At 46.0% G+C, this 26,786-nt stretch overlaps 2 protein-coding genes across 5 annotated transcripts in view; both read left to right on the top strand.

Moving 5' to 3' along the window:
• The window catches only part of glceb (glucuronic acid epimerase b), a 34,243-nt gene extending 22,117 nt beyond the window's left edge, over positions 1–12,126 (top strand). For 3 of the 4 annotated variants that reach the window (XM_028957199.1, XM_028957196.1, XM_028957198.1), the window contains 3 exons: positions 4,542–5,041; positions 9,042–9,281; positions 10,754–12,126. In XM_028957199.1, coding sequence (XP_028813032.1) covers positions 4,555–5,041; positions 9,042–9,281; positions 10,754–11,778 — 1,752 coding nt within the window. In that variant the 5' untranslated portion in view covers positions 4,542–4,554 and the 3' untranslated portion in view covers positions 11,779–12,126. Of the gene's footprint in view, positions 1–1,367; positions 1,454–4,541; positions 5,042–9,041; positions 9,282–10,753 lie in introns of those variants that run through there. The other variant, XM_028957200.1, reaches the window with a different exon arrangement.
• A 7,562-nt stretch (positions 12,127–19,688) lies between these two features.
• On the top strand, positions 19,689–26,322 carry paqr5b (progestin and adipoQ receptor family member Vb). Its single transcript, XM_028956340.1, has 8 exons — positions 19,689–20,497; positions 20,614–20,741; positions 22,099–22,304; positions 22,415–22,541; positions 22,857–22,901; positions 23,475–23,571; positions 23,862–24,006; positions 25,599–26,322. Exons 1-8 carry the CDS (start codon positions 20,393–20,395, stop codon positions 25,841–25,843), a joined length of 1,098 nt encoding a protein of 365 aa, XP_028812173.1. The 5' UTR covers positions 19,689–20,392; the 3' UTR covers positions 25,844–26,322.
• The last annotated feature ends 464 nt before the right edge of the window (positions 26,323–26,786 follow it).

Raw genomic sequence — 26,786 nt, 5'->3', positions numbered from 1 at the left:
TGCAGTGGCCTTGATTTATTCGATCGTATTTCTGTACAGCTTTATTCAGCGGCCTAAAGTGTAAAAAAAACAAAAACCAAAAAACTATCCATTGTGGATGCAGGAAGGCTCATAACTCGCTGGGCGTATAGCACAAATCTCATCTGCAGCCCGGAACATTCTCGCGCCGCGGCTCCCGCCCGAGTGAAAATGTCAGGAGCGTAGTCAGGACTCCCTCCAGCGCCTGCGCTCAAGCACGGGGGCCCGGGGCCGCGATGCATTCCCGAGCACCAGGCTCTAATAGTGCAGACGGCTGGCAGCGAATGATGGAACGTTTCACGGAAACGATGGACCTTCTGCGACCCGCCGTGCGTCGACGCGCTTCGCACTAAAGGGCAAAGAGAGAAGAGCCAGACATGTTTCCTCATGTTTCAGGTTACGCGGGTTACTTTGCATGTTCTGTCTATGCATTCTAACAATTCTCCACATTCTTAACTTTCTTTAGTGCCAGTCTTACATTTGACAATAAATATCTTTTCATAATCATACGTAAAGATGATTTTTCTAATAAAAACACTAGTCCCAACAAACTAATCAAGTTTCAGTGGGATTGGAACCATTGCAGTGCAGTCGGTACTGTTGGGTGTGAAAGCCATATCAGTGAGTCTGGCTCATTGGTGTTGTGGGACCCTGGAGACCTGGGTTTGAGGCCAGTGGGTTAACTGCTTGCTTCCTTATTCCTAGTGTTGTCAGCCATACAAACCCGGATTTTTGGTGAGAATTATACCATCTTAATTCATGCCAGCATAGTGATAATGTACCACTGTAGGAGCATCATAATATATTGCAAAATCTGATTTTGCCTTTTGATGCTCAAATAAAGTTGCAGATTGCTTATACTGGACACATAGGTTCAAGGTCAAGACGAATGGATATATATTTTCTTTTATGAATATCTTTTTCACTGATGCTACACCTGCAAATCTCATCGTTTTTAGGCATTTTTCATGCCTGAATCCTACAGTCAGTAAAAGTGCACATTATTATATAGTTTTTCTTAACCTCGTCTCCTCCTCAACAACAGAACAGACCGGATGAAGTATAAAAGCCTTTGGCAGGTTTGCCTTGTCAGTTTCTAGAAGCAAGGCTGGTGTTTTGTTCCACTCCCTGTGCCTCAGATAGTCTGCCCTGATAAAGACCGTGTGGGTTTTATGGCCCCAACTGCAAAACGTGAAATGTAAGTGAAACCCGAGTTTGGAAGTGATACTGTTGAGGGTGCGGTCAGTGCATCCAGCCATCTCTGACACGTTAACAACGCACAGCAGCTGTCGCAGGCATCCGTCCCACTGGCAGAGGCGAGCTGCCCACCCGACCCGGGACTGGGACGGGACTAAGAGCGGCGAGTAATTGAGCCTCCGAGACGCCGCTCTCTCTCAGGGATGCCATGCTTTTCCTTTCTCTCCGGCCGCTGCTGGTAGGGTGTTGGATTTTGCTTTCACAATTTCTGTTTTTCTTTAGCCTTGGTCTGGTTTTTCTTTTTGTTACTAAAACAGAAATAGATGTGTGGTGTTTACTAGCGCCGTTCCATCCCTGGTCCTGCCCTAGAAATGCCAAGCCTTTCCGGATCCAAGTGCGCGCACCTCTCCCGGCCGGATTGATATCACGCGGTTGATTAATGGGCTCGAGCAGCAGCATTTACATTCATGGGCTTTGTTGCGGCACCTACCCTAATTCAATTTGTTACATCCTTGCATTGAAGACATTAGAGTCCTGATCGGTTTGGACAGCCGTACGGCCTCCAGAATGAAGCTGTGAGGTCCCACAGACCATTAAGGCTTGAAAACAGCCCATTCACAGCAGCGTTAGGACTCGGTGGCAGCCCCGCTATTCCTAGCTATTGCTTATTATCAGGTCTGCTGTTCCAACACAAGACGTTAGTGTGTTGCCATAGTCCAGGGTGCCAGAGGGGGGGTTGAGGTTGACTGTGGCACTGAATAACGTGCTCTACTGTGAGAGACTCTGAATTCGGAGGGCGGTTTTCCATTCTTCCTTTACCTCATAAAGCATGGAGACACGTTGGCCAATCAGCAGCAGGCAATCGCTCCATTGACTGTCTGGGTAAACAGAAGCTTGGTCCAGGGTCACCGGATTTAAACTGCTCTCTATGTGCTCAGTGTGTCACGTTACTATTGATCCCTGGCTGCATCTCGATTGGTCAGTGCCGAGGTGCCGGGCAAGCCGTGCATCACGGTGATGAGGATGCAGCGGGCGTGGCCGGAGCCCGGTCGCAGAGAGAGTGGTAAATACATGCGGACAAGGCTCTCCGTCTTCCGCCCGGGCAAGATCGATGGTCTAATTTTACAGTGGCCTGTTACTCTCATTCCATCCTGTTAACGTATCTCCGTCTTTACCAACCACCGCACCGCGGCTTGCCACTCTGGGAGCAGAAGCGATTGTACCGAGATGCTTTTTATTTAGTTTTTGGTGCATGATGAAACTTGTTTGGTGGATTACACCAGTGCAGAACTTCTGATCTGTGGATTACACTCGGCTCATGAATATCGGCGGCATGTTAGTGGATTTGAATGGAAATGGTCCAGGCGACACGGCCTTGTTGGCTCTCGTGTGCTCTTAACAGCGATCGGGCTGCGGCGCAGGGCCGCCATTGTGTCGCCGACTCAGTCCCGCCAGCTGCAGGAGCCATAAAAAGATGGAATTATTTATAGCTCGTCCGAACAAGCCGGGCTGCTTATCTTCCGCCGAGCAGTTGGCCCCGCTTCCGCACTGTTTTCAGCGTTGTCGAGAGACCCACCTTCGACATTTCTCATCGCTCTGCTTGGCTTTGTCATTTCTCCAAATGTCACCAGTTGCCTTTTTATAAAGCACTATTTTATAAAGCATTGCTCGATAGGGCGAAAAAACACCGTCTGCGGAATCACCGTAGTTACTGATACGGCTGGTGCAGACTTATTTGTAAAAAGCGTCGAGTTTACGCCTTCATCTGGATTTTTACACGAACCGCAGGGCTCTGCCGTCAGCGTTTCCCTGCCCCGCTACGTGAATTATCCACCCTTTAATTTGCTCTGAAAGGGCTTTAAAGCGAGTCTGAAGTCAGCAGCCGGTGGTGCGCGAGACTGATTGCGCCCATTGTGAAATGAATGCACATTCATTGTGCTGACTTCCATCTTGGCTTGTTTAAGCAGCAAATATTGAGCTGAACCTGGGGGTAATGATTTTTTTTTTTTCTACGGGATATTCGAGAGCGCATCTTTGTCATTGCCATTTCTGTACACTAAGCTCCGAGTTGTAATTAGCAAGGCTAAGAGGTAGCTGGGTATGTGTATTGATTACATTTTTCCCCCGGCCGGATTAAATGTCAGAGAAACGTGATTATGAGAAACGCTGGCTCCTTCGTGAACGACATTTTTCTTTTCTCCAGCCGGCAAAATGATCTGCAGCAATTTGGTGACCCCTGGGCCATCTAGACAAGTGTTTCTCAAGCCGGTTTCCAGAGAGCTTGCAGCAGATTTCGGTTTACCAAGATGATTATAGACCTACTAAATTAACAATAATTGTTTGGCTCTTTTTTTTTTTTTTTTTCTGGCCTCCCTGGACTGCCCTGGACACACTGTTCCTCCACAGAGTTCCAACCGCTGTTGCACCATTAACAGTTTCATAGAGTGATCGACATATTGTGCTTAAGTCATGTTTAGTGGGTTTAAATATAGATCATTTTCATGTTAAGGATGTCAAAATTAACACACAATTCATTGATGTGGTTCATTTTAAAGATTAATTGCAAAATAATTTGCCCGTTAACCCAGCAGTTTGTGGTTTGCAAAATTCTTCCAGAGACAATCCCTACATAAAGATGGAGATGGATGGTGAAGGAATTTTAGGGCTGCGATGCACCTTTTTTTTCAGTATGAAAATCAAAATATTTAAACGCACACATGTGATTCAGTTCACATCCATGTTGGTATATAGCTTTGTGAGCAGTCTTTTTAATTCATTCAGAGGATTTAAGGTCTGAGATTTGATTACCCACAATTTCTTAAGCTACTGTTTTGTGCCTTTCCTTCTGTGTAAGGGTATCGTATGGGTGGAATAGGAACACCTCAATGTATTTGTAGTTATTTGGACCCAAACACAGGCAATGTTACCAATATCCTACACTTTAGAGATGATCTAGTTTGTTGAAGTTATGCTAAACTGCAATGAGGTATCTTACTCATGTTATGATTCTATTTTGTATTTAATTTCTCTTTTTTTTTTTAATTATTCTTCTTCTCTACAAGTTTCAATACAAGCCACGTTTAATGTTGTGGTGTTGCAATATATTTACTCATAAAACCCGGTTGGAGAAACCGTAAAAGTTCCCAGACTGTATTTATTTGGAAGCTGTGTGTTTTTGGTGTATTAAAATCCTAATGCATTTTTTTATTTGACGTGCCTCCTGGCTCCGCAATAAATAGTTTTTTTTGTTGCGAATTTCTTCTCCTGACTGTATTTTTCGCTGCGTCTGGCTGACCGCTCCTTGCTTGTTCCATGTACCTGTGCAGGTGAGCCGTGAAGATGCGCTGCCTGGCGGCCCGGGTCCACTACAAGACCCTCATAGTGATCTGTGCCCTCCTGACACTCATCACAGTCCTGCTGTGGAACAAGTGCTCCAGCAACCGGACGCTTCGTTTCCTGCCCAGGGCCCCTCCGGCTCCCAGCCCCAAGGGCGATGCCCAGCAGCAGCCTCAGCCCCCAGAGCCCCCGCCGGTGGTGGGGGGAGTTAAGTACGAGGAGATTGACTGCCTGATCAACGACGAGACCACTATTAAAGGCAGACGGGAGGGCAACGACATCTACCTGCCCTTCAGCTGGCTTGAGAAGTATTTCGAAGTTTACGGCAAGGTGGTGCAGTACGACGGCTACGATCGCTTTGAGTTTTCCCACAGCTACTCCAAAGTGTACGCCCAGCGGGAGCCATACCACCCCAACGGGGTCTTCATGTCCTTTGAGGGGTACAATGTGGAGGTCCGGGACCGTGTTAAGTGCATCAGTGGAGTGGAAGGTATGTATGCGTCAGAGTTTTTCAGAAAATCATGCTATATGTTTGTCACGGCCCGTCCCTGCTTGATGAGCAGTTAATGTCCATCTGTAGTAAAGCAAGCTTGTCTCTCTGTAGTTTATTTTTGTGGAGTTATCCACCCTGCCCTCTGTGATTAGTGCGCCGTCAATTGACTTGCATTAAGCAAATGAAAATGGGATTGATTCTGCAGATCCCCCATCTCGATTGTGACAAACCTCATAGTTAATGGAGAAGCATTGTCTTTGGTTTCATGAGACTGGACCAAGAGAGTGAGTGTTGTCTCTTTTTTTTTTTTTTTTTCCCCCACCAGGATCCAATCCTGCAAGTGCCATGTTTTCAGTCCTGTGCATAACCTGTATTTTCTGTACTCAGTGCTCTGCCGCCGTCCTTGTTTTGACAGTCGACTGTCATTCGTCTTTATCGCAGGGTTTTGTGTTTGAACAATATCTTCTCCCCAAGGGTAGCCAGGAGTCGCCGCAGAGCTTGTGAACTCGGTCGTATTGATGAGACTTTTATGTCCTGGCAGCGCATGTCTTCAGTCTGCTCTTACTGGAAGGCTCTGAGAGGCTGCCAAGTGTGGACAGGGCAATGCAGCCCCCTGTTCGTCATCTGTGTTCATTTTTCTGTCTCTTCCCTCCACCCTCCCACATCTCTGTCTCTCTACACTTTGTTCCATCATTCTGTTTCATTTTTTTTTTTTTTATGAATCTTTTTATGATGTAATTTGCACTGAATTCTTCATCTTTTTGTTTGAGCAGAAATAGCTTTTAATGCCTTAAATGGTTCCATTATGCAGAGTTATATTTCCAGAGGTGACTTTCACAGACAACTCATGGCTGAAATCAAAAAGATCATCCCACAGCTCTGCTGATGTTATCATGCCTGAATAGATAAACCATTCATAACCAAAAATGGTAGCAGTATCGACGGGTTTAGCAAGGTGCTCGCTCTCCCGCCCCACTGGAAAGTCCAAAACGACCCCATTTCTTGTAATCTATGTAAATGAGCAGGTTATTTTTAAAGGTCTTTTCTTTTTCAGGTCACGTCATCAGGCAGCCTTTCCTGTTGGTGCCTTTCCAAGTGGCTCATACGCACAAGCTTTAAATTGGCTCATGATGCAAGCCAATGAATATTTATCAGGCCGCACCACCAAGTGTTAGGTGCATTGCTAACTGCATCCTAATGTAACCCTAATTAGAGCAGGGAGCAACACCGCGCTGGCCTCAAGGTCATGCAGGAGGGTGTGAGCCTGATCAGTCATCAGCAAAGGGACGTTTATGACTGTCCTCTTAGGCCCACACATGTACATTAGTGCAAACAAATCAAAATCCAATCTGGCCCCCCTTTCTGAATATAAGTGATCTATCCCATGTGGGATTTGTCCTGTTCTTCTATGAATTATAGTTTTATTTTCAACCCTAATCACCCAGGCATCCCTGAACGTCTTGATAATTGACATTATGTGTGTGTGGAGGAGGGGATTTTATATCAAGTTGTGGTATTGTGGTAAGAATAGGGTCACCAATATCACTCTGTGTCTGCGTTGTTCTGTAAAACACAAATGAATAGATAATAGAAAATATTATAGATTATTATAATAGATATGAATTATAAATGACATTCTATTTGTCTGAAGGACATTTCATTCATTTAATGTTGGTGCTACTTGTTCCCGGGTTTTGCGGTTGCAGACTCACAGTACAGTGTCCCCTCAGCTCACCTTGAGCCGTCCCTCACATAATGTCAGCCGGTAAACTGTGGCGCTGGTGACACTTGACTCTGGCTTATTATTGTAAAAGAGAGTTTATAGCCCCGGGGATCACAGCCCTCCAGTTATAGTGATTGCCTGTTTTAAGTGGGTATTGTGAGGGGGGTGTAACCTTCACATTTGAACCACATTGTACCCTTTGCAGGAATTATTTCTGTTTAATTGGTATGGTAATGTTTTTGGAGGGGTGAAAATATTCCATCTGTCTGTGTACTTAGCCACGTTGGCGGCACAAAGCAGCCTTTTGGGTGACTGATAAGTGGCAGTATCTTCAGCGGTGCTGTTTTGAGGGGCTGGTTTATGTGTTATATTATGAGGAAATTGGGTCGACTCTAAATTGAGATAAATCCATTGGCACTATGAAGCCGATGGGCTGTGAATCCCCCCCCTTCCCCCTTTGTGCTCCCACTTCCTCCAGAAGTGATTTGCAGATTATTTCCCTTCCCTCCGCCCCGAATCCCCTCCGTCCATTAATCACGCGGCGTACTTGCGGCTTCATGGAATCGCTCGCACCTCTCCTCACTCCGTACCTTTTAAAGTGCAGTGGCGCTGTATTAATTACCCTGCTGGAGCTGCAGATACAGCCCCCTCACCAAAGGGCATTTATCCCCGTTCTCCCCCCAATATGCATGGATTGATTGAAGGAGCCGCGCCGTACCCTCACAGTACGAACCTTTCAATATGTCAGGTTTGCAGCCGATGCACTTTTTTTTTTTTTTTTTTTTTTTTTCTTCCCCGACTTGCACAAATGGAAATGTGCTAATTATTCCGTTCATTTGGAAATGAGCATAATGTAAGTATTGGTGTAAGCCTGTTCATCAGCCAATTAAAATCTGTTCAGGTTCAAATGTTCAGCTCTCTGTGTGGCTCCACTCCAGTATGCTGGGAATATTTATTTATTTCATTCATTTATTTATTTTTATTCATAAACTCCAAACATCTAGACTATAGGATTCAGCTTTATTTGACAGTAATGAGACAATAACGCTGAGACCCCAGAGCCACAAATTCTAATGGGGACCCTGCTATTAGCCAAAAAAAAAAGGCCAAGGAGCCATTCGGGTTCTCCGGCTGGGGAAACTGAGGCTGGGGATGAATAACGTACCTCCGCCGGCTGGAGGAGGAATAAAATCTCCGAACAGAATCTAGGCCAGACACTCCGTTTCCGAAGGCTTCATTTGACTCCTGATGCAGGGCCCACTTACAGTCCCCTGCTGCGTAGCTTGCTGCAGCACAAATGATGCCACGGGCCCTGGAGGGAAGCCGGGGCTCTCATTAAACTGCCGGTTCCGTGCCGAAGACGCTTGTACAGGAAGGGCTGTGGAAATCAGCAGTGTTTTAATCGTGGCCAGGTTGAGGCGGGGTGGTTTTGGTTTTCACTGTTGGGATGTGTCTAGGTTTAATTGAAATAAAAGGTGACCTTCTGCTCCGGCTTTGTGCGACTGCAGTAAACAACTCGACTGCTGCACGAACCGCGTTGAATTTAGCGGTTGCACCCTGACAGAGAGGCGAATCAAACAAACATCTCCTTCTGATTGTTAACTCTCTGCATAAGCATAATCAGATTCTGAACGAGGCTTGTGAAGTGTCTCCAATTGCGTTTGGAATACATAATCGCCTTGCCGTTTTCCGGAATTTTAAGGGGCTTACACGGATTCGCGAGTCGTCGTTTTCGGGAAGCGTGTAACCGTAATTTCAAGCCGTTCACGAGAGGACTTAACTTTTGAGAGAGTTTCCATGCTCAGCACTGATTTCTGATCCAGCTACATTGTTTAGCGGGGAGGAGTTAAACAGCCCCGGACATCCCTGTGGCGATGTCGAATATTGCGTTATACTATGAAGCTAATAACATAACAGTTAATGCGATTTTGTTGCTCGATGGGTACCAGGGCACAGTTCTGATAGTCAGATGAGTGTGTGTGTGTGTGTGTGTGTGTGTGTGTGTGTGTGTGTGTGTATACACACACACACACACACATACACAAAGAAGCCTAGTGGGTAACACACTTGCCTATGAACCAGAACACCCAGGTTCAAATCCCACTTACTACCATTGTGTCCTTGAGCGAGACACTTAACCCTGAGTGTCTCCAGGGGGGACTGTCCCTGTAACTACTGATTGTGAGTCACTCTGTATAAGGGCGTCTGATAAATGCTGTAAGTGTAAATATAAATATAATCTGTATGCTCATCACATCTGTTTATTATTTTCAGGAGTGCCTCTGTCCACGCAGTGGGGACCGCAGGGCTACTTCTACGCCATCCAGATCGCCCAGTATGGCCTGAGCCACTACAGCAAGAACCTGACCGAGCGGGCGGCCCACGTGGAGGTGTACGACACTGCCGAGGAGCGGGACAGCCGGCCCACCGCCTGGAACGTCCCCAAGGGCTGCACCCTGAGCAGGTTCTACGACGCCGCCCGTCTCTCCTCGGTCCGGCAGTTCAGCTCGCCAGGTGCGACTTTGTCTTATCGCTCTTCCTCCTCCACCACTCTTGGCTGCAGATAATGCATATTTAGTCCATCAGCAGATCTGAGTTGCCTCTTGGGCTGCTCATCAGCTAATCCTCTTTTGCATTATCGTCGCTAAACCATTTGCGCCTCCTGGATGTGGACAGCTGGGAGGTTCCCGCCAGCGATGAGGAGCCACCGCTATGTATTTTGTTGTTGATAATGCAGTAATACATTTGAGCCGTGCTAATCAATACCCATTACAATTAGCCAGACTGCTGTGGAGGGAGACGGTAATTGGTGTCATCACCTAAAGCATTGATCTCTGCTGAGGAGCTCCAGCCTCGGTGCCGCAGAGCAGAGGAGCTGGGATCCCGCTCATTATTGATGGCGGCGTAATCACAGGACCACACTACAAATCCACTTACTCTCCGGACTGCCTTAAGTAATGAATTTATGAGTGTATTAAACAGCAGTTGGAATGGTCTTCTTCATGTTTCTTCCTATGTTGTCCCCCAGATATGTGAGTTGACTCAGAAGGCTCAAAGTTCTACACAACACTTGGTTCTATACAACGTCTTCGGGAGTTTTGCAAAAAAAGAATAGTATTAAATATCTTTGAGGGAGGTTTGACCTACTTTCTTTTTTGTTTGAGCGTCATTATTTCTGACATCTCGACAACTTCGTTTTAAAAACCTCATTAAAGTGAAAGTGAAGTGATTGTCATTGTGATGCACAGCACACTGTGCACACAGTGAAATGTGTCCTCTGCTTTTAACCCATCGCCCTTGGTGAGCAGCCATGACAGGCGCAGCAGTGTGTGGGGACGGTACTTTGCTCAGTGGCACCTTGGTGGATCCTGATTCGAACCGGCAACCTTCTGATTACGGGGCTAGGCCACCACTGCCCCGCTGATTATAAAAAGTACTCAGCACTTGTCTCCTCCCTTCCTCCAGCATTCCCCTTTATTTTCTTTGGTGGTAAATACCACTTGTTCACAGTGCCATCAGTGGAAGTCATCTTGGGACCATGTCCTTTACCGAACCAAACATGCAGATCGATTAATAGAGCTGTGATTCAGGAGTTTTCTCCACTTTTGCTCATTGCTTTTGCATGATGGGACCGTGGGAGTGACTGAGCTGTCCTGAATCCACGCTTGTGAGCGTTCCAGTGCTAGACTGTGGCAGTAATCGTTTTGGCGGACAGCGTGGCAGGTTGGGCCAGCGTGAAATAAGACTGCGGGGTTTTAGTTCAGCCCAAGTTGTGTGTCTGTCTCCCACAGACAAGAATTTCTCTCTAATTAACTCCTGCGAGCGGTGACACGGGTGAACTCGGCTCCCATGGGCGAGGGTTTTTTCAGCACTGCAGACTTGCAGAGAGAGGGAGAGGCGGCACGCAGCTTTAGTCACCGGGAATGTTTCAAAACTCTCCGCCCCCCTCTGTCACCCACTAATTTTTTTCTTTTCTCACCATACAGAGAACTCTGAGGGCGTCTCTCTTCCCCTGGGAAACACAAGGGACTTCATCATCTCCTTCGACTTGAAGTTTGTGTCCAACGGCAGCGTGTCCGTGGTGCTTGAGACGACTGAGAAGGGGCCACCGTTTGTCATCCACTACGTTACCACCACACAACTCATCGCCTTCAAGGATCGGGACATCACCTACGGGATCGGCCAACGCACCTCCTGGACCACGGTGACCCGCGACCTGCTGACGGACCTGCGCAAAGGAGTGGGTCTGTCTAACACGAAGGCCGTGAAGGCCACCAAGACCATGCCCCGGCGTGTGGTCAAGCTAGTCCTCCGGGGTCGCGGTTTCATAGACAACGTCACCATCTCCACCACGGCCCACATGGCTGCCTTCTTTGCAGCCAGCAACTGGCTGGTGAGGAACCAGGACGAACGGGGTGGCTGGCCCATCATGGTGACCCGGAAGCTGGGCGAGGGCTTCCGGGCGCTGGAGCCAGGCTGGTACTCCGCCATGGCCCAGGGGCAGGCCATGTCAACGCTGGTGCGCGCCTACCTGCTCACCAAGGACAACACGTACCTCAAGGCCGCCATGCGCGCCACGGGGCCCTTCAAACTACCCTCAGAACAGCATGGCGTCAAAGCCACGTTCATGAACAAGTACGACTGGTACGAGGAGTACCCCACCACGCCCAGCTCCTTCGTGCTAAACGGGTTCATTTACTCTCTGATTGGCCTGTACGACGTGGCCGAAACGGCCGGGGACGTGCTGGGCAGAGACGCCGGGCAGCTCTACAGCCGCGGCATGGAGTCGCTCAAGGCCATGCTGCCCCTGTACGACACCGGCTCCGGGACCATCTACGACCTTCGGCACTTTATGCTGGGCTCCGCCCCCAACCTGGCCCGCTGGGACTACCACACCACGCACATCAATCAGCTGCAGCTGCTGGCCTCCATGGACAGCTCGCCCGTCTTCAGGGACTTCATCAAGCGCTGGAAGAGCTACCTAAAGGGGGGACGGGCCAAGCACAACTAGGGGCGTCGCCTCGAAACCCAGCAAGCAGAGGAGCAGCGGGCTGGTGTGGAGCTCGGCAAAGCCACGGGACTCTGTTGTAGTTCTCAGTTTACCACGTGAAACTGTAACCATAGTGTTTACCTTTGCTGTGATGTAGAGATGAAGCAAAGGGAATGTGACTTCCGGCAGTTTATTTAGTTTTTTGTTTTTCTTCTTTAATTTGAACTGTTCCTGAGGCTTGAATTACATTTAGAGGATTACAGTACAAATGTGGGGTGGGGGGGTTGTATCATACGAGTACAATTTGTGAATAAGCTTAAACCAAACTGACCTTACTCTTAAAAAAAAAAAAAAAAAAAAAAAAAAAAAGAAATCGGTCTTGACTGGGCCGCTTCCTGCTGGCTCGTGTCATTTTAGATCCAGAGAGCATCTGAAGTCTCTGATGATTCATTCTAAAGCAGTTTTTTTGGTAAATCATCTGTTGGTAGAAAATGTAATTTCTTTCGGAAGCAGAAGGAAAAGATGCTCTTGTGCACTAGCCACAGCCCTGAAGTTCTCCCTCACCATTCTCCTTTTGTCCCATTTAAGTGCGTGTGTGTGCGTGCGTGTGTGTGTGTGTTAATGGTGCAGAGGCCTATAATCTGTTTAGGGTTTCCGTGCGTTGTTCTCAGGTTAGTGCGGGGGTGTGTTAAATGGAGGGAGCGGCATCCTGAGGCTTGACCACAACTGCATTAGTAGCGGCCAAGCAAGGATTGGATCTTCAGACCAGCCAAATGCTGCGAGCTCGTTCCCAGACGGAAGCGTTTCAAAATGATCAGAGAGACTTTGGTTTTTAGATAAGACTTATTCTCTAATTAGGCAGATTGCTTTCATGAAAGGTTAAAGCATCAAACATCTTGTCAATTTTACTTCACGTTGAAGACCTTGCACTTTACTCATGTGGCGGTTCTGCCTTTTATTATCCTCCTCAGTTCCGTCTTCTAAAGAAGTTTTTTTTTTTTTTTTTTCCTCCCCATTTCGGTTCCCGCTGCCTTTTGATGTGCTTTGAATTGGAGAGAAAAAATGAGAAATTTTCGGTCTGGCACACGTTTGATTGGCTGGGTAATGAACGCACTGCTGGTTCCCTGCTTATTACGATCTAAAAGATAAATAAATATTTTTTTCTCTACTTTTGCAGCTTGAACCTGAGCGCCAGCTATGTTCTCATCCCACACTTTGTGTTTACCGCCGGTCTGGCCAATTAACTGTAATTACCTCATTCCCACAGTAGGACTGTATGGCAGACGTGCTCAAAAAGGCCTAAACTAGGCAGCAGTTAAGCTTTGGTAATATCCCATCAGTATCTAAATACGTGGCGTGGTGGCTGTTGAGGTGAACGTTGGTGTCAGGGACCGGTGTTCACCACGAGCCCGTGGCAGCTGGGCCATTCCTGAGCCCTTGTTTTGTGGCGGCTTAACCTGTTTAATCTCGGGGCTTTGGTATCGACCCGCGAGGGGACGGCCCCACGGCCACCTCTAATCCTGCTGGTTAACAGTCTGAACTTTAGGGTCTGAGGAACGCTTCCTGAATCGTAATACCGAGATGATTGTTCCAGATTGGGCAGAAAACGCCAACAAGCCTGTTCATTTGTATTTCTTTTTTTTACTCTTCAGGCGAGTGTTTCTGTACCTCTGCGTTTCCTCTCAGGTTCCAGATTTGAAGCTGGCTGGTTTGTGAGTTCGTGAGGAGGTGCCACTTCATCACATGAACATGGTCACATGCCTTGTTTTTGCCTTTTACTTTCCCCTCGTTCAGTGAGAGAGTAGGTGTCAAAGTGGACCGTATGTTGCAGCACATGGGCTGTGGCTGGACCGCGTCGTCAGAGGGACTCGAAAGCGCCAGACACCGTCAGTCATCCTAACTGGTGACTGCTCCTCTGATGTGTCCTCCTCCTCGTTAATTACCGCGCTCAGCCACGCTGTCCTGATCTGCGGCATCTCTGCAGGGATATTCAGGATATTTTCCAACATCTGCTGCCTACTGTGGATAAAAACACTCACTCGCTCAGAGGGCAGCATAAGGCCTCAAACAGCTTCGGTAAGTGGCCCTCGAACACTCCAGTCATCTTAAAGACGTGCGTCTGGACCACCACACTGCCCACTGGTCCCATACCGTTCTCTGCTCTCCTCCACGCGCAGCGAGCTTTTTCTTATTTATAATTATAATTTTTTTTTTTTTATTATTTCGCTACAGGTTATGGAACACGACATCCGTACGCGCGGCAGCGAGGGATACAGAGAGGTCCTTTTTCCTGCTGTTAGGAGGGTAGCATTTGTTCATGAATAGTACTATGCACATCTCATTCTTGCCATTTAATGAGACTAAACTTTGAGCGTGTTTGTAAAAGGGAAACGATGCAGTTACCACAGGGGACTGTGCTGAAAGCTTACTTTTTGTTATACCAAAGTCTATACAGCCTGTGTTTATTATATTTGGCAATTGTTTTTCTTTTCATTTTTTTTTTTTTATTATTATGCTGACTGCCATGGGGCATTCGTTTGCATAAATCTCAGCAGTGAGAGATCCTACGACGACAAAGACTGAAACGCTAATGTCTGCCTCCCCCAGAGGGGGAAATGCCTTTTACACCGTTGAGTTTTTAAATGTTAAATTGATGCGGAGCGTCGTGGAGCGAGGAACCAAGGACGTTCCCACCGAATGTTCAGGGGGGGAACTAGTCAGTGATGGATCTCCACCACGCTGCGAAGGCAAGTGATCACTGTTGAGGGGGATCCATTTCACGCCGGCTCCTCTCCAGTCGGAAGGAATCAGGCGGTGATCCGCGGAGGGGTTGAGCTGTTTGTCGAAGCGAAACAGCGCTAAAGCACAACACCAGTATCTCGTGGTTAATTTATTCCCGTTCTCCTTGTTTTCTGGACAAAGTGCAAAGTCTTTCTTTGAAAGCTGCTATCGTTGTTCACTGTGTAACAGGTAATCATGTGGCTGCGTTTTTTCATTTCAGTTTTCACTGTCCTGTGTAGTGGCATGTGAGGCTCCAGTCACATGTGACGTATGCAATAAAGAGGAAAAAAAAATGTTTACTGGGTTGCTGTAGCAGCAGCAGGCATCCAGAAAAGGTTGTACAGACTTCGCAGAATTCAAGCACAGTGTGCACATGCGACCATTTTTATGCAGAAAAGAAAAGATGTTTATATGAGAGTTCAAACCTTTGTGCTTTAAATTGATTTTTAAAGTTGTAAAAAAAAAAAAAAAAAAGAAAGAAATAATAAAAGCATTTTTTTCTTACGTTATGTGGTGTCTGTGATGAAACAGAATCTGAGCAGAGTTTTTAAATTGTCTTCATTGTCTTCATGCACTGATGCCCTCTCCCACAATGCGCTCTCGGGGCTCCGGGGGATCGGGTGGCATCAGCGCTCAGGCGGGCCGCAGTGATTCTGATCACATTTGGAAAATTCCCGGGTCTACAGGCGCCGTGCTGCTCGTTTTGCCGGCTGCCTGATCCGATTGCCACCTTGGTGAACCCGGCATCATTCAATTGCCTTTCCCACGTGAAGCTGTTTGTCTGGGGGGGGGCACTGGGAGGGTGTCGGATACTGGGTAAGACCTCAAAGGGGATTGGGAGTTTTTGTTTTTTCCCCAGGAGGGATGGCACAAACCATGTAGCGTGCAGAACGGATTTTTCACACTTCACCTCCTCAGGAAAAAGTGGGCAGGCCTTCCCATGGGCCCGGCCTGGATATGTTTTCCTGCTGTAGATGCCAGTTTGGTGAGATGCAGCATTAACAATAGCTGGGACACTGGCGCTGGTCTCAGAGGCTGGCATATCGTGGGCCGAGCCCCGTCTGTAGCCTGTCTAGTGCTGCTGACTGCCGGTTAATTTTTAATCGGCTGGAGGGCCGAGGCCCCCCGGCCTCGCTCATTAACTAGCTTCTGCCAGGCAGCCCAGAGCAAACGCTGCCACCCAGTCCTGGCGCAGGAACCGCACTCGCTTCTCGCGGAGGACGGGGCGACCTACTTCCCGTGCCGTTACCGGCTGGTCGCCGCAGCTGAAGTAAGAATGACTGCTCGGTGCGCCTCGTGTTAGGACAACGTCCATTTGTCACAATGACAGTGATGGGGGTTTCACTCTTGACCGAAGAGGGTGGTGAAACACTGCCATCCTGTGTCAAATGCAGGAACTGCATCTACTTTAAAAGGTTCACGAGTTTCTTTACTGGTCCATAAAAACCGCCGGTTTTGGATTGGACGGAAACGCATCCTGAACGTTAAACGAATAATGTACATTTATTTAGCACTTCAATTTAACAATGGGAGAGCATTGTAGTGGAAATGACATTCTGATTAATCGCTCATGTTTTAGATTTAACAAAAGAAATCACACCAAATAAAGATCTAATTAACATTTTCTGTAGTTTTTTTTTTTTTTTTTTTGTTACTCCCTATTGATTCCAATCTTTCCACCAACTGTACATTCCTGTTCAGTCACTGATGCTCTGTTGCCAAGGATACAGCGAAAAGGTGCAGGAGTTCTTCTTAACAAAAAATACAAAACTGAATAAATATGACTTCACACAGTTGTCGTGAAAACATACATAGAATGCCTCTTATTATAACAAATTTACAATTCAGGCCAAAGGTTTGGACGCACTTTCTCATTCAATGTGTTTTCTTTATTTTCATGACCATTTGGTAGATTCTCACGTTGGTAGATTCTCACTGAAGGCATCAAAACTATGAATGAACACATGTGGAGTTATGTACTTAACAAAAAGTGGAGACCTGGACTCCACAAGTGACTCCACAGTCACCGGACCTGAACCAGATCGTGATGGTTTGGGGTGAACTGGACCGCAGAGTGAAGGCAAAGGGGCCAACAAGTGCTAAACACCTCTGGGAACTCCTTCAATACTGTTGGAAAACCATTTCAGGTGACGACCTCTTGAAGATCATCGAGAGAATGCCAAGAGTGTGCAAAGCAGAAATCAGAGCAAAGAAACTAGAATATAAAACATGTTTTCAGTTATTTCACCTTTTTTTGTTAAGTACATAACTCCACATGTGTTCATTCATAGTTTTGATGCCTTCAGTGAAAATCTACCAATGTAAATGGTCATAAAAATAAAGAAAACACATTGAATGAGAAGGTGTGTCCAAACTTTTGGCCTGTGCTGTAAATCATTGTTTCAGAAGCCTAACTGGGCATTTGAATTTCAAGAATTCCTCATCACGCTGAAATGTGACTTGCGTTTAGAGTGGGTGTTCCGAGGCGCTCAGATGACTGACAGAACGATCAAGTTCTGTAGGCATCTCCTGCTCGAGATACTGTAACGTCGGTGTGTGAGTCTAGCATGAGAAGGAAGGATCTGGACACATGAGACCCAATATGAATGTAGTGCTGCAATAACCACAAATAAAACACAGCACTCCAGCATCAGGAGCTCTTCACGGGTCTGAGGCCAATTGGTGCAATAAAAATGTTTACATTAATTTTTAACTCGCTTAGCAGTTATTATCATGAGCCTTTTCCCACAAGTACACATAAACTGCATACGTCTAACTAGAGGAGTGAACCTGGTCTCACAATTCGATCCGATTCTATTCTTCTCTTCCAAGATGGTTGCCTGTAACCTCTAGTAACTTTTCAAAATGTCTAATTTCACCGCAGTGACAGAAGGTAACCAGGTGCATGTCCAAGCCTTTATTCAAATTTAAACCGTGAACAGCAATACTGGGGATAAAAAAATCCAACCCTGACGTTATTGTGGCATGTTAGTTCAAAACGCTATTCTTTACAATTTTTAAATTAAACTGAATTAAACTCAACATTCCATTTCCCATGACCCTGAAAGGGACTATTCTGTGTACAGAACTGTACACTGTGTGGAAACTTGCTACTTGTGGATTTGCTACAATGAGCAGAAAAATGGTCTGTGTTCAGTCCGCGCTCCCCTGACTCCACCAACGCTAGAAGAACGCCTGGTTAACATGTCCGCAGCGTCAGGGGAGGGCGGACTGAACACAGGCTGTTTTTCTGCTCACTGTAAAAAGTACAGTCGTGGCCTAGCGGTTAAGGAAGCGGCCCCGTAATCAGAAGGTTGCCGGTTCGAATCCCACACACTGCCCGCCGGGCGCCTGTCATGGCTGCCCACTGCTCACCAAGGGTGATGGACACATTTTGTTGTGTCACCGTGTGCTGTGCTGCAGTGTTTCACAATGACAATCACTTTATCAATTCACTTTCTTTTTACTTCGGTAGAGGTCAGCGGGGCTCAGCAAGAAAAAAGAAAGCTAAAGAAAGCTAAAGTTTTCTAAACTCCCGATAAAAAAGACGATAATGTCGTGTTGTAGATCTCTGGACACTCAGAGAAACATCAGCTTTTCCTCCATTCCCGCTTCGCGTGTGCGTTTCGAAGTGGTAGAAAGAAGACTCGGAAAATACGTCACGGCCGCCGGGTGCCGCACCGCGCAGCGTGAAACTCCGCCCCGGAGCGGCGCTTCACTCTGTAGATCAGGCCGCCACGGCCACTACCGGAACTACTTTTTAAGCCGCCGCCAGGAAACCGCGAAGCACCGTAAATTCTGAAATGATCGTGAATGTTCTGCACTGCATCGATTCGATATCGATTCATTTCAACACCCACACTTCTAACATTCATAGAATGCTAAGCTTTTCGTTCAGAATTTTCTTTCGGAAAATCTTGTGTGTCATATTACACAAAAAAGAATGATTATGAAGTACGTTCGTTTGAATGATTTCTGAACGTTCTCAATGTTAAAGTGTACAACAGCACACGGAGGAAATAAAACGTGTATGTAAACAATAACCCGGAGTTAAAAGTCAACTTGCAGTTAGATTGACTGACGCCCTCGTGTGCCGGGTGGATCACATCTGGAATCGGGTGGATCTCCACATGCACACGGACACGGTCAGTGGTGGATGAACGTCTGGACTGGAACGAGGTGCGCTGCTTTATTTCCGAATCCCGGTCTCTTGGATGATCGGGTGACTTTCAGTGGCTTTTCAGTTCTCTGGCTGCACCAAATCCATCATGCGTTACATTTAAAGGACGCTTCTTTTCTGAGTAAATTGGTGCAAAGAAGGCGATAAAATGGTCCGCTGCGCCGCAGAAAATGTATGTTTAACCTCCCCCGGTGTGTGTGATGCATGCCGGGCAGACGGGTCCGAGCGCTGGAGTTAATGTTAGGGTGACGTATGGCCGCAGTGGATAATTATGACCCAGTGTGAGGGGTCGGTGTGAGTTTAAACATGATGTAAACACACACACACACACACACATAGCCGAGCTCCTAGAACACACGCAGACACAAACTTGTACAAGAGAATATATGGAAATATTATAAAGTGTTTTACTATTGTGTGAACTGGAATAAAATAATTAGATTAATATAATAAGCACTAGAATTTAGCACTGATACATTTTTTTCCCCTTAATTTTTAAAGCACTGCCCTTTGCGGTTTTACTAAAATAATATATACAATAATGTTGTAACATTGCAGCTCATATCTCAGCTTCATCATTAAAAGGCACCACTTCAGAATTCTGTGAACACTTAACGCCTTCTACCACATTCATGCCCAACTCCGCGTAGGCATTAATTATTATCTCAACCTTGGCGAGAAGTAAAGATTTTTCCACCAAAGTCGTGTTTTGTGCGGCGTGGACGAACGCTGGCTGGGTTGATGATTAACTTATTAAGGCATAGCCGAGCGAGCATCGTGAAAGGCGGCTGGTGGAGCATCGGGCCTCCTGATTCAGGGGCCTGGAGCAGACACTTACTTCAAAGCATGCTCGGCCGATTGATTAAAATGTATTTATTTTATTTTTTTTAGATGAAAGTGAAATGCAATGTACACCCCTCCGGTTCGGTATGAGTTTAGTTCATTTGTATAATTTAATAATGGTAGTATATCTGAAATGCCTCAAGAGCAGTGGTTCACTTCCACTTAATGGGAAAACTAAGTATTGTGTACTTTTAGAATATATTTCATGTGCACATTAGTAGTGATTTTAGTACAAAATTGAGAGAAAAATCTGCATAAAAATATATTTTTTTTAAATCACTGTTTGAACTAAAGTAGGTATCGTGGTCCAAGGTTGACTTTGAACCTCTGGGTGTGACGAGTGGTGGCTGAAGCCACCGTGTTAAACTGTAAAGGATTAGACTGGAAGAGATTTGTTTGTCTATGACTGACTCATGCCACTCGCACCTTTAGTTTAATGGGGGGTCCCCCGCCCTGCCTGGACACGCCTTAGAATGATGAAGGTCACCACGTAACGCTGCGGTTTATGAGCGAATAATACAGGATCCTCTCCGGGCTGTTCTCGTGCTGTCACTCACACATGTTCCCGTGAACCTCGTAAATGGCAGCAGAACCAGTTTAACCTGTTGCTCCGCTCAGTAGTTCTGGTGTATTGTGAACGACAGAAGTGGTTCTGGAAGTTTCTCCAGAAAGACATAGACTTTCATGCCAGGCTCTTGTTTACATCTCGGGCATGTGCTTGTTAGCCCTCCTTCCTCGAGTGTGCCTGAGTTGGGAGTTAGGAGGTGTGTGAAGGCGTGGCAGAGGTGTAAGGAGCAGGGCAGGGCCAGTCGGACAACTTCAGCTTTATAAATGCTGCTACGCCAGCCCCTCGCCGCATTTCGCCGTGCAACATCTCTGACCATGCTGAGCCTCCTCAAACTACCTCGCCTCTTCACCGTCCAACAAGTGCCTAAAGTAAGTGTCCTTTAAGACATCGGTGTCTGGTGTAGTCTTCGACCCTTTTCTGTACTTTCCTGTGCCGTTTTTATTGAAAGATACGTGGTAGAGATACGTCATCTTCCCTCCCGCAGGTATTCCATGAGGACAGTATCGTCGCTGGGTATCGGCATCCCTGCAGTTCAGCCCGAGACTGCATACTCAGCCTCTTCCAGCTGACCAATGAGACGCTCAATATCTGGACTCACTTCCTCCCCACCTGGTAAGGACTGGGAACCCTCCTGGCTTTACCCTCCATCGTATTTACGCGCTTTTGCTCTCTAATTGAGGTAAATATATGTCTGTGTTGGACGGGGAGCTTTTCGACCCCCTGCCTCTGGAGGCAGGCAGGTAACGCACAGGAGGAAACCGGACTGGCGCATATCTGTTTCCCATGGCAACAGAAGCGTGTTTGTTTATCAGGGCGGCACGGGGGGTGTGTCTGCGTGAGAAGACGTGCCCCCATGTGCTGGGTTTTGCTTGCTGAGGGGGGTCCGGGTGGGTGGGCTCTGCTGTCCGCCGGGACCCCTGGGCTCTGCTGTGGTGACGGCAGCAGAGAGAAAGATCAGTTACTTACCCTTAGTATATAACAATAGTATATAATTAACGAACAAAACCTACTCATAGAACACTTTTATCAGGCTAAAGTTATTAAAGTTGTATTTAAAATATAATAAAGCAGTGATAATATCATACATACATACAGTATGTTTATTCAGTGTCTAAAGTTTCTATTGTTTTAATACATTTAATTTCATACTTGAATATATATTTACTGTGCCCGAGTTAACACTGGAAATTCTACACTGTGAACTTGACATTCAATGCGATGCTGACTAGGGTGGGAATTATATACACAGTGCGTCAAAACGTCTTCATTTATCACCGGCATCTTCGCATTTAGTCTGCACTGAATTAACAAGAATTGCATTTTTTTTCAAGAGTAATTTAAAGGAAATAAACGTGTGTGTGTGTGTGTGTGTGTGTGTATATATATATATGATATCCATTTGCTGGTCAAGTTTTAGAAGTTAGCTTTTAGATGCAACACACACACACACAGAAATACTTTGCATATCTGGAGCAGAAAGGCAATGCTGACACGTCTAACAAGCGCTTGCCAAGCACTCACAATGATGCCCACACAATACACCAACAGTGACACGACAAATCCAGCAAACCACAAAACCTGATCTCCTCTTGCACAGCCGGATGCCGTGTCATTCCCCAACTCTCCATGTCTGCATGGTAACCAGGGCGGCTTGTAGGCAGAGAGACTGTAGAACAAACAGCGCTGATAAGCGCGGCCTGGTTAGCAGCCAGGAGATGAAATACAGATTTTCCTGGACCGTGTTCACAACATGACCCTCGCTTCCACTGTAGCTGCAGCCCTTCAGGTCCCTCTGGAAATAAAAAATTGGGTTAAATGAAATGAATCTTTTTGCAAAACTGCAAATCCCGCTAAACCAGTTGCGTTTTTTTTTTATTCAGTTTGCGTAACTCGAACAACCAGTCCAGGGATCTCTCCAGGTATACCGTCTGAAAAGGTGCTGATACCACGTTCCCTTGCTCTCCCCCAGGTACTTTTTATACAAGCTGCTGACAGTGGTGCTGATCGGGGACGTGTGGCACGACGCCTTCACCTGGCCGCTGCTGGTGTTCCTGCTGTCGTGCTGCGTGTACCCGCTGGCGTCCAGCTGCGCCCACACCTTCAGCACCATGTCCACCCGGGCCAGGCACATCTGCTTCTTCTTTGACTATGGCGCGCTGAGCTTCTACAGTCTGGGTAAAGCACCACGCCACGTTCCAGCAGCTTATTGTTGAGAGTGTTGAATTGATTGGAGATTAATGTTCATGCTCCGCCTGGGGTGTTGCTGCTCTCTTTTGTTCTCGCAGGCTCTGCTATCATCTACTCGGCATACGTAGTGCCAGATGAATGGGTGAACACCACCTTCCACAGATATTACGTGTCTCTGGCTGTTTTCAACACTGTGGTCTGCACCGCCCTGGCCTGTTACTCAAGGTGTGGCGTCCGCAGTGAACAACAATGAATAAACGATAAAACGATAACTGATAATGCACCGCAGCCGCTCGCTCGTCCTAGTGTGATGTGGGTGTCGGCATGCAGTGACGTGTGGCCTGATTGTAGAACAGTTCTCAAGCTGCAAGGGAGCGCAAACGCAGCGTTAAGTCATGCACGGGGGGAGTGGCCTAGCATGCTAATTAGCTGGCTGTCCCAGTGAAAAGTTGATTGTCTCTTGTTGTCTTGTGTGTGAGCATGAGCATGGCTTGCCTCAATATGTGTCTCCCATCTTTTCATTTTTCTCTGTCTGCTAAGGCTTGGCCTGCCGTTTGTCCACTATAACCATGACACCATAAAAAGGTAACTGTGCTAATCCATGTTTTCCCATGCATTATTTGTCGTCTGCATTTACATTTACATTTACAGCATTTATCAGACGCCCTTATCCAGAGCGACTTACAATCAGTAGTTACAGGGGACAGTCTCCCTGGAGCAACTTAGGGTTAAGTGTCTTGCTCAGGGACACAATGGTAGTAAGTGGGATTCGAACCTGGGTCTTCTGGTTCATAGGCGAGTGTGTTATCCACTAGGCTACTACCACCCTGGTTTTTGTCTGTCCATATGTATGTGGTCTGCAAAGTCCTGCTTTGCTTTACCAAGTGGAATCTCACCAGCGCTGGGCAACAATGCTAAGGCCACAAAAATGCAAATGGCACCAACAAGGGGTGATCAGCATTTGCAGGTTGCACTTATTTGCACTTCATTTAGAGATGTAACAAAAAGATGGTAAAATGCCCATGCCACATTTCCAGAGCACTCTATAAAGAATTTGTGTATCAATTATGTATAACACATTTATAACGTATATCACAGATAACTTTATCTTAAATTTTTTTATGTTTTTCAAAACTTCTACTGTTTTTTTTTTTTCAGATTCTCTGAATACCAGAGCCCAAAACTGGGCAAAACCATCCGGATTGGAGCATTCGCCTACCCTTACCTGTTTGACAACATTCCCCTCTTTTACAGGGTAGGTTTGTCCCTCCCCAGAAACTGCACACTGTTGCACAGCCATGCACCTGTTGGAACTGACAGCTCGTGCTTATCCAGCAAACCTGTTCTGCTCGAATGAAACGACCAGACATGTAACCCAATTTAAAAAGCGTAAAGTAAAGTAATAACATTAATAAAGACAATTCTGAAGCGGGTTTCCCCAAATGGAGTGCACACAGTTTCTCTCTCTCTCTCTGAGGTGAGGATAAAAGCTGTGACGTGTAGCTCTATGTGACAGTAACACTCTCATGTCTGATTCCTCCGCAGATCTTTATGTGTAGCGGCGACGGCTGCACGGTTAATGATGCAAACGTCTTGCACTACTACCATACTGCCCTCGCATTTCTCACGGCATTTCTCTTCGCTACACACCTGCCCGAGCGGCTGGCACCGGGCCGCTTTGACTACTTTGGTATGTTTCAGCAGATTCAGTTCCCTGATAACTCTGGTTCTAGGTGTGGTAGGTATGAATGAACTGGGTGTGAACTGGGCCTGGAGTGACTATTTTTTTTTTATGATTATTATGATCACTGTGGTGGTTTTCTGATCACTGATTTACATTGACAAACAGATCTTTTACTAATATGTACAAAATATATCAACAGCTTGTGGATTCACTCTCACGCAGAAAAAAGTAACCACACCAGTTTATGACGGCCCCACCTCTGTCAGCATGCACAGAATCAAATAATGCTGCTAGGGAAAATGGCGAAAGAAATAGAACTTTCATACAGCAAAGAGATTATTTTGTGTATGTGGTGTACAATTTATACTTTTGTTTTACTGAAACCATGCACACATAAAATTTTCAACAATGTCAAAATTACCACCAAATGAGAATCAAATTCAGAGTGAAACACTGGCACTGTTAATACCATAATATACATAATATACATTATAATACCATAATATACATTTTATACCAGGCCTTATTATATATTGCATATAATATGTCTAGAATGTCAGGTTTTAAATATGTCACTGCATTTGCCAGCCATACTAGCTCACAGCCTGATAGCCCAATGATGGTGGGGGTTATCTTAAACAGCTCATTCTTTACTTTACTTTATTTTGCCGACGCTTTTATCCAAAGCAACTTACAGGAGGAAGACACCAGCAATTCTCGTTCAATTTCTATAGATTTTGAGTTTACAAAAACTAAGATCCCTGATAAGACCTACCTTGTCAGCAAAGAGCATGCTCGGAGATTGTTAAGTGCTAGACGAAGAAAAAAATATTATTTTATATATATATATTTTTGTATTGTTTTGTGCAGTGTGTCTGCATGTGCGTGTGTAAGTCTTAGATTTGTCTGAAATACCTTTTGAATAAGCGGGTTTTCAACTGCATCTTAAAGGTGGTGGTAGTCTCGGCTAGTCGAATGGAGCAGGGCAAGTTGTTCCACCAGCCAGGGACAACAACGGAGAACAGAGTTGACTGGAATCGGAGACCCCGTGAAGAGGGAATTTTCCGTCTCATTTCATTTGCCGATCTGAGAGAGCATGCAGGAGTGTAGCTAGGTAGTATTGTGTTGATGTAGGAGGGTGCAGTTCCATTTACAGCCCTGTAGGCAGCATCAAGGATTTGAACTCAATGCGAGCAGCTACCGGGAGCCAGTGGAGAGAGGTGAGAAGAGGTGTAACATGGGTGTATTTCGGCTGATTGAAGATGAGACGGGCTGCCATATTTTGGATCATCTGGAGTGGTTTTATGGTGACTGCAGAGGCTCCAGCCAGGAGAGAGTTACAGTAGTCGAGTTTGGAGATGACCATTGCCTGGACGAGGAGCTGCGTAGCCTGTTGTGAGAGAAAAGGCCTATTCTTGTGAATGTTGTAGAGAGTGAACCTGCAGGATCTGGAGATGGTTCAGACTCAGTTTGTCGTCAATCCAAACTCCAAGGCTTTATGCAGACGTCATGGGTGTTAACAGTAGCGAGGCATTCTGATGGATTGAGAATCATTTTGTTAATCTTCTTTTTTTGTTATTTCTTTTGACTTTCTGCAGGTCACAGCCACCAGTTGTTCCATGTCTGTGGCATCATTGGCACTCACTTCCAGATGCAGGCCATAGAGATGGACATGAAGCTGCGACGCCAGTGGCTTTCCACCCACTCGGTGCCCATCACCTTCTCTGGCACCGTGGGAGCGGCAGCTTTTTGCGTTGTGCTCAGCCTGGGTGTCATCTACATTTTCAGCCTGGCCCTGTTACGCTCACCCACCCAGAAAAGCGAAAAAGGTGCAAAGCAGTAACTGATGGAGGCCTTCTGATCCAGTGGGTCTATGACGAATATGCAACAGGCTTGAAGATGCCAGCTCCACCAACGTGGGCAAAAGACACGCAGATTGTAATTCATGTACATGTGTTTTTTTTTTGTTCATGCTCAAAAACTATAATAGCTATCTGCAGCAGGTTTCATATGCAGTATTTTTTGCGAAAGGTCTAAGCTAGCTGAGCTAGCCAGTTAAGCTGTATTATGAACACACACCCTACTGAACTCCGACATGTTACACACCATCTGTGTTACAGTTTATTTATTGTTAAATTGAACAGCACTGATGTTTTTATACACTGAGATATGTATTTGTTTATTTACTCATTTTTGTATGAAAGTAAAGTATTTCATGATGCATGCTCTGCTGATTAGAGCATACAACAGGGAAAATATACATGTTGAATGGTCATATATGTTATAATATATATCAAAATAAAACATCTATTTAAAATAAAATGCCATTATTGACAGACAATGTTACTTTAAGTTACATTAAGTTACTGCCAGGTATTATGAAGTTCAGCATCATGCTATTTCAAAGGAAAGGCCACAGATTAATTATGCTTTTAGTATTTTAAAGATTTGTTTAACTCGTGTGTTCTCAAAGTTTATGGAACCTTACTCTGCACAACACTACTCCTGCTGCGGTGCCATGACTGCAACACCCATAGTGTTCATGGCTGCCCACAGCTCACTAAATGCGATTGGTTAAAAGAAGAGGGCACATTTCGTTGTGTGCACTGTGTTACAAAATGACACTTTTTAAAGAAAAAAAAAGCGCCATGCTATCCTCTTCTGTCCTCTAGTGGTTTAAATACAGAATTACAAGCAGCTGATTCTGAGGAGCAATATGTTTAATTTAAAAAATAACTAGGACCGACTTTAGTTACAGAGACAGTCCCCCTGGAGCAACTCAGCAA

Source organism: Denticeps clupeoides, chromosome 16 (genome assembly GCF_900700375.1).
Source record: "Denticeps clupeoides chromosome 16, fDenClu1.1, whole genome shotgun sequence".
Taxonomy (NCBI): domain Eukaryota; kingdom Metazoa; phylum Chordata; class Actinopteri; order Clupeiformes; family Denticipitidae; genus Denticeps; species Denticeps clupeoides.
This window is presented reverse-complemented; position numbering and strand designations above follow the sequence as displayed.

Bases quoted from the DNA above. Each gene is read 5' to 3' on its own strand.
- paqr5b (XM_028956340.1), top strand. From the start codon at position 20,393: ATGCTGCTACGCCAGCCCCTCGCCGCATTTCGCCGTGCAACATCTCTG. The intron at 20,742-22,098 runs GTAAGGACTGGG...GCTCTCCCCCAG, and splicing joins ACTCACTTCCTCCCCACCTG to GTACTTTTTATACAAGCTGC. The intron at 23,572-23,861 runs GTAGGTTTGTCC...ATTCCTCCGCAG, and splicing joins ACATTCCCCTCTTTTACAGG to ATCTTTATGTGTAGCGGCGA.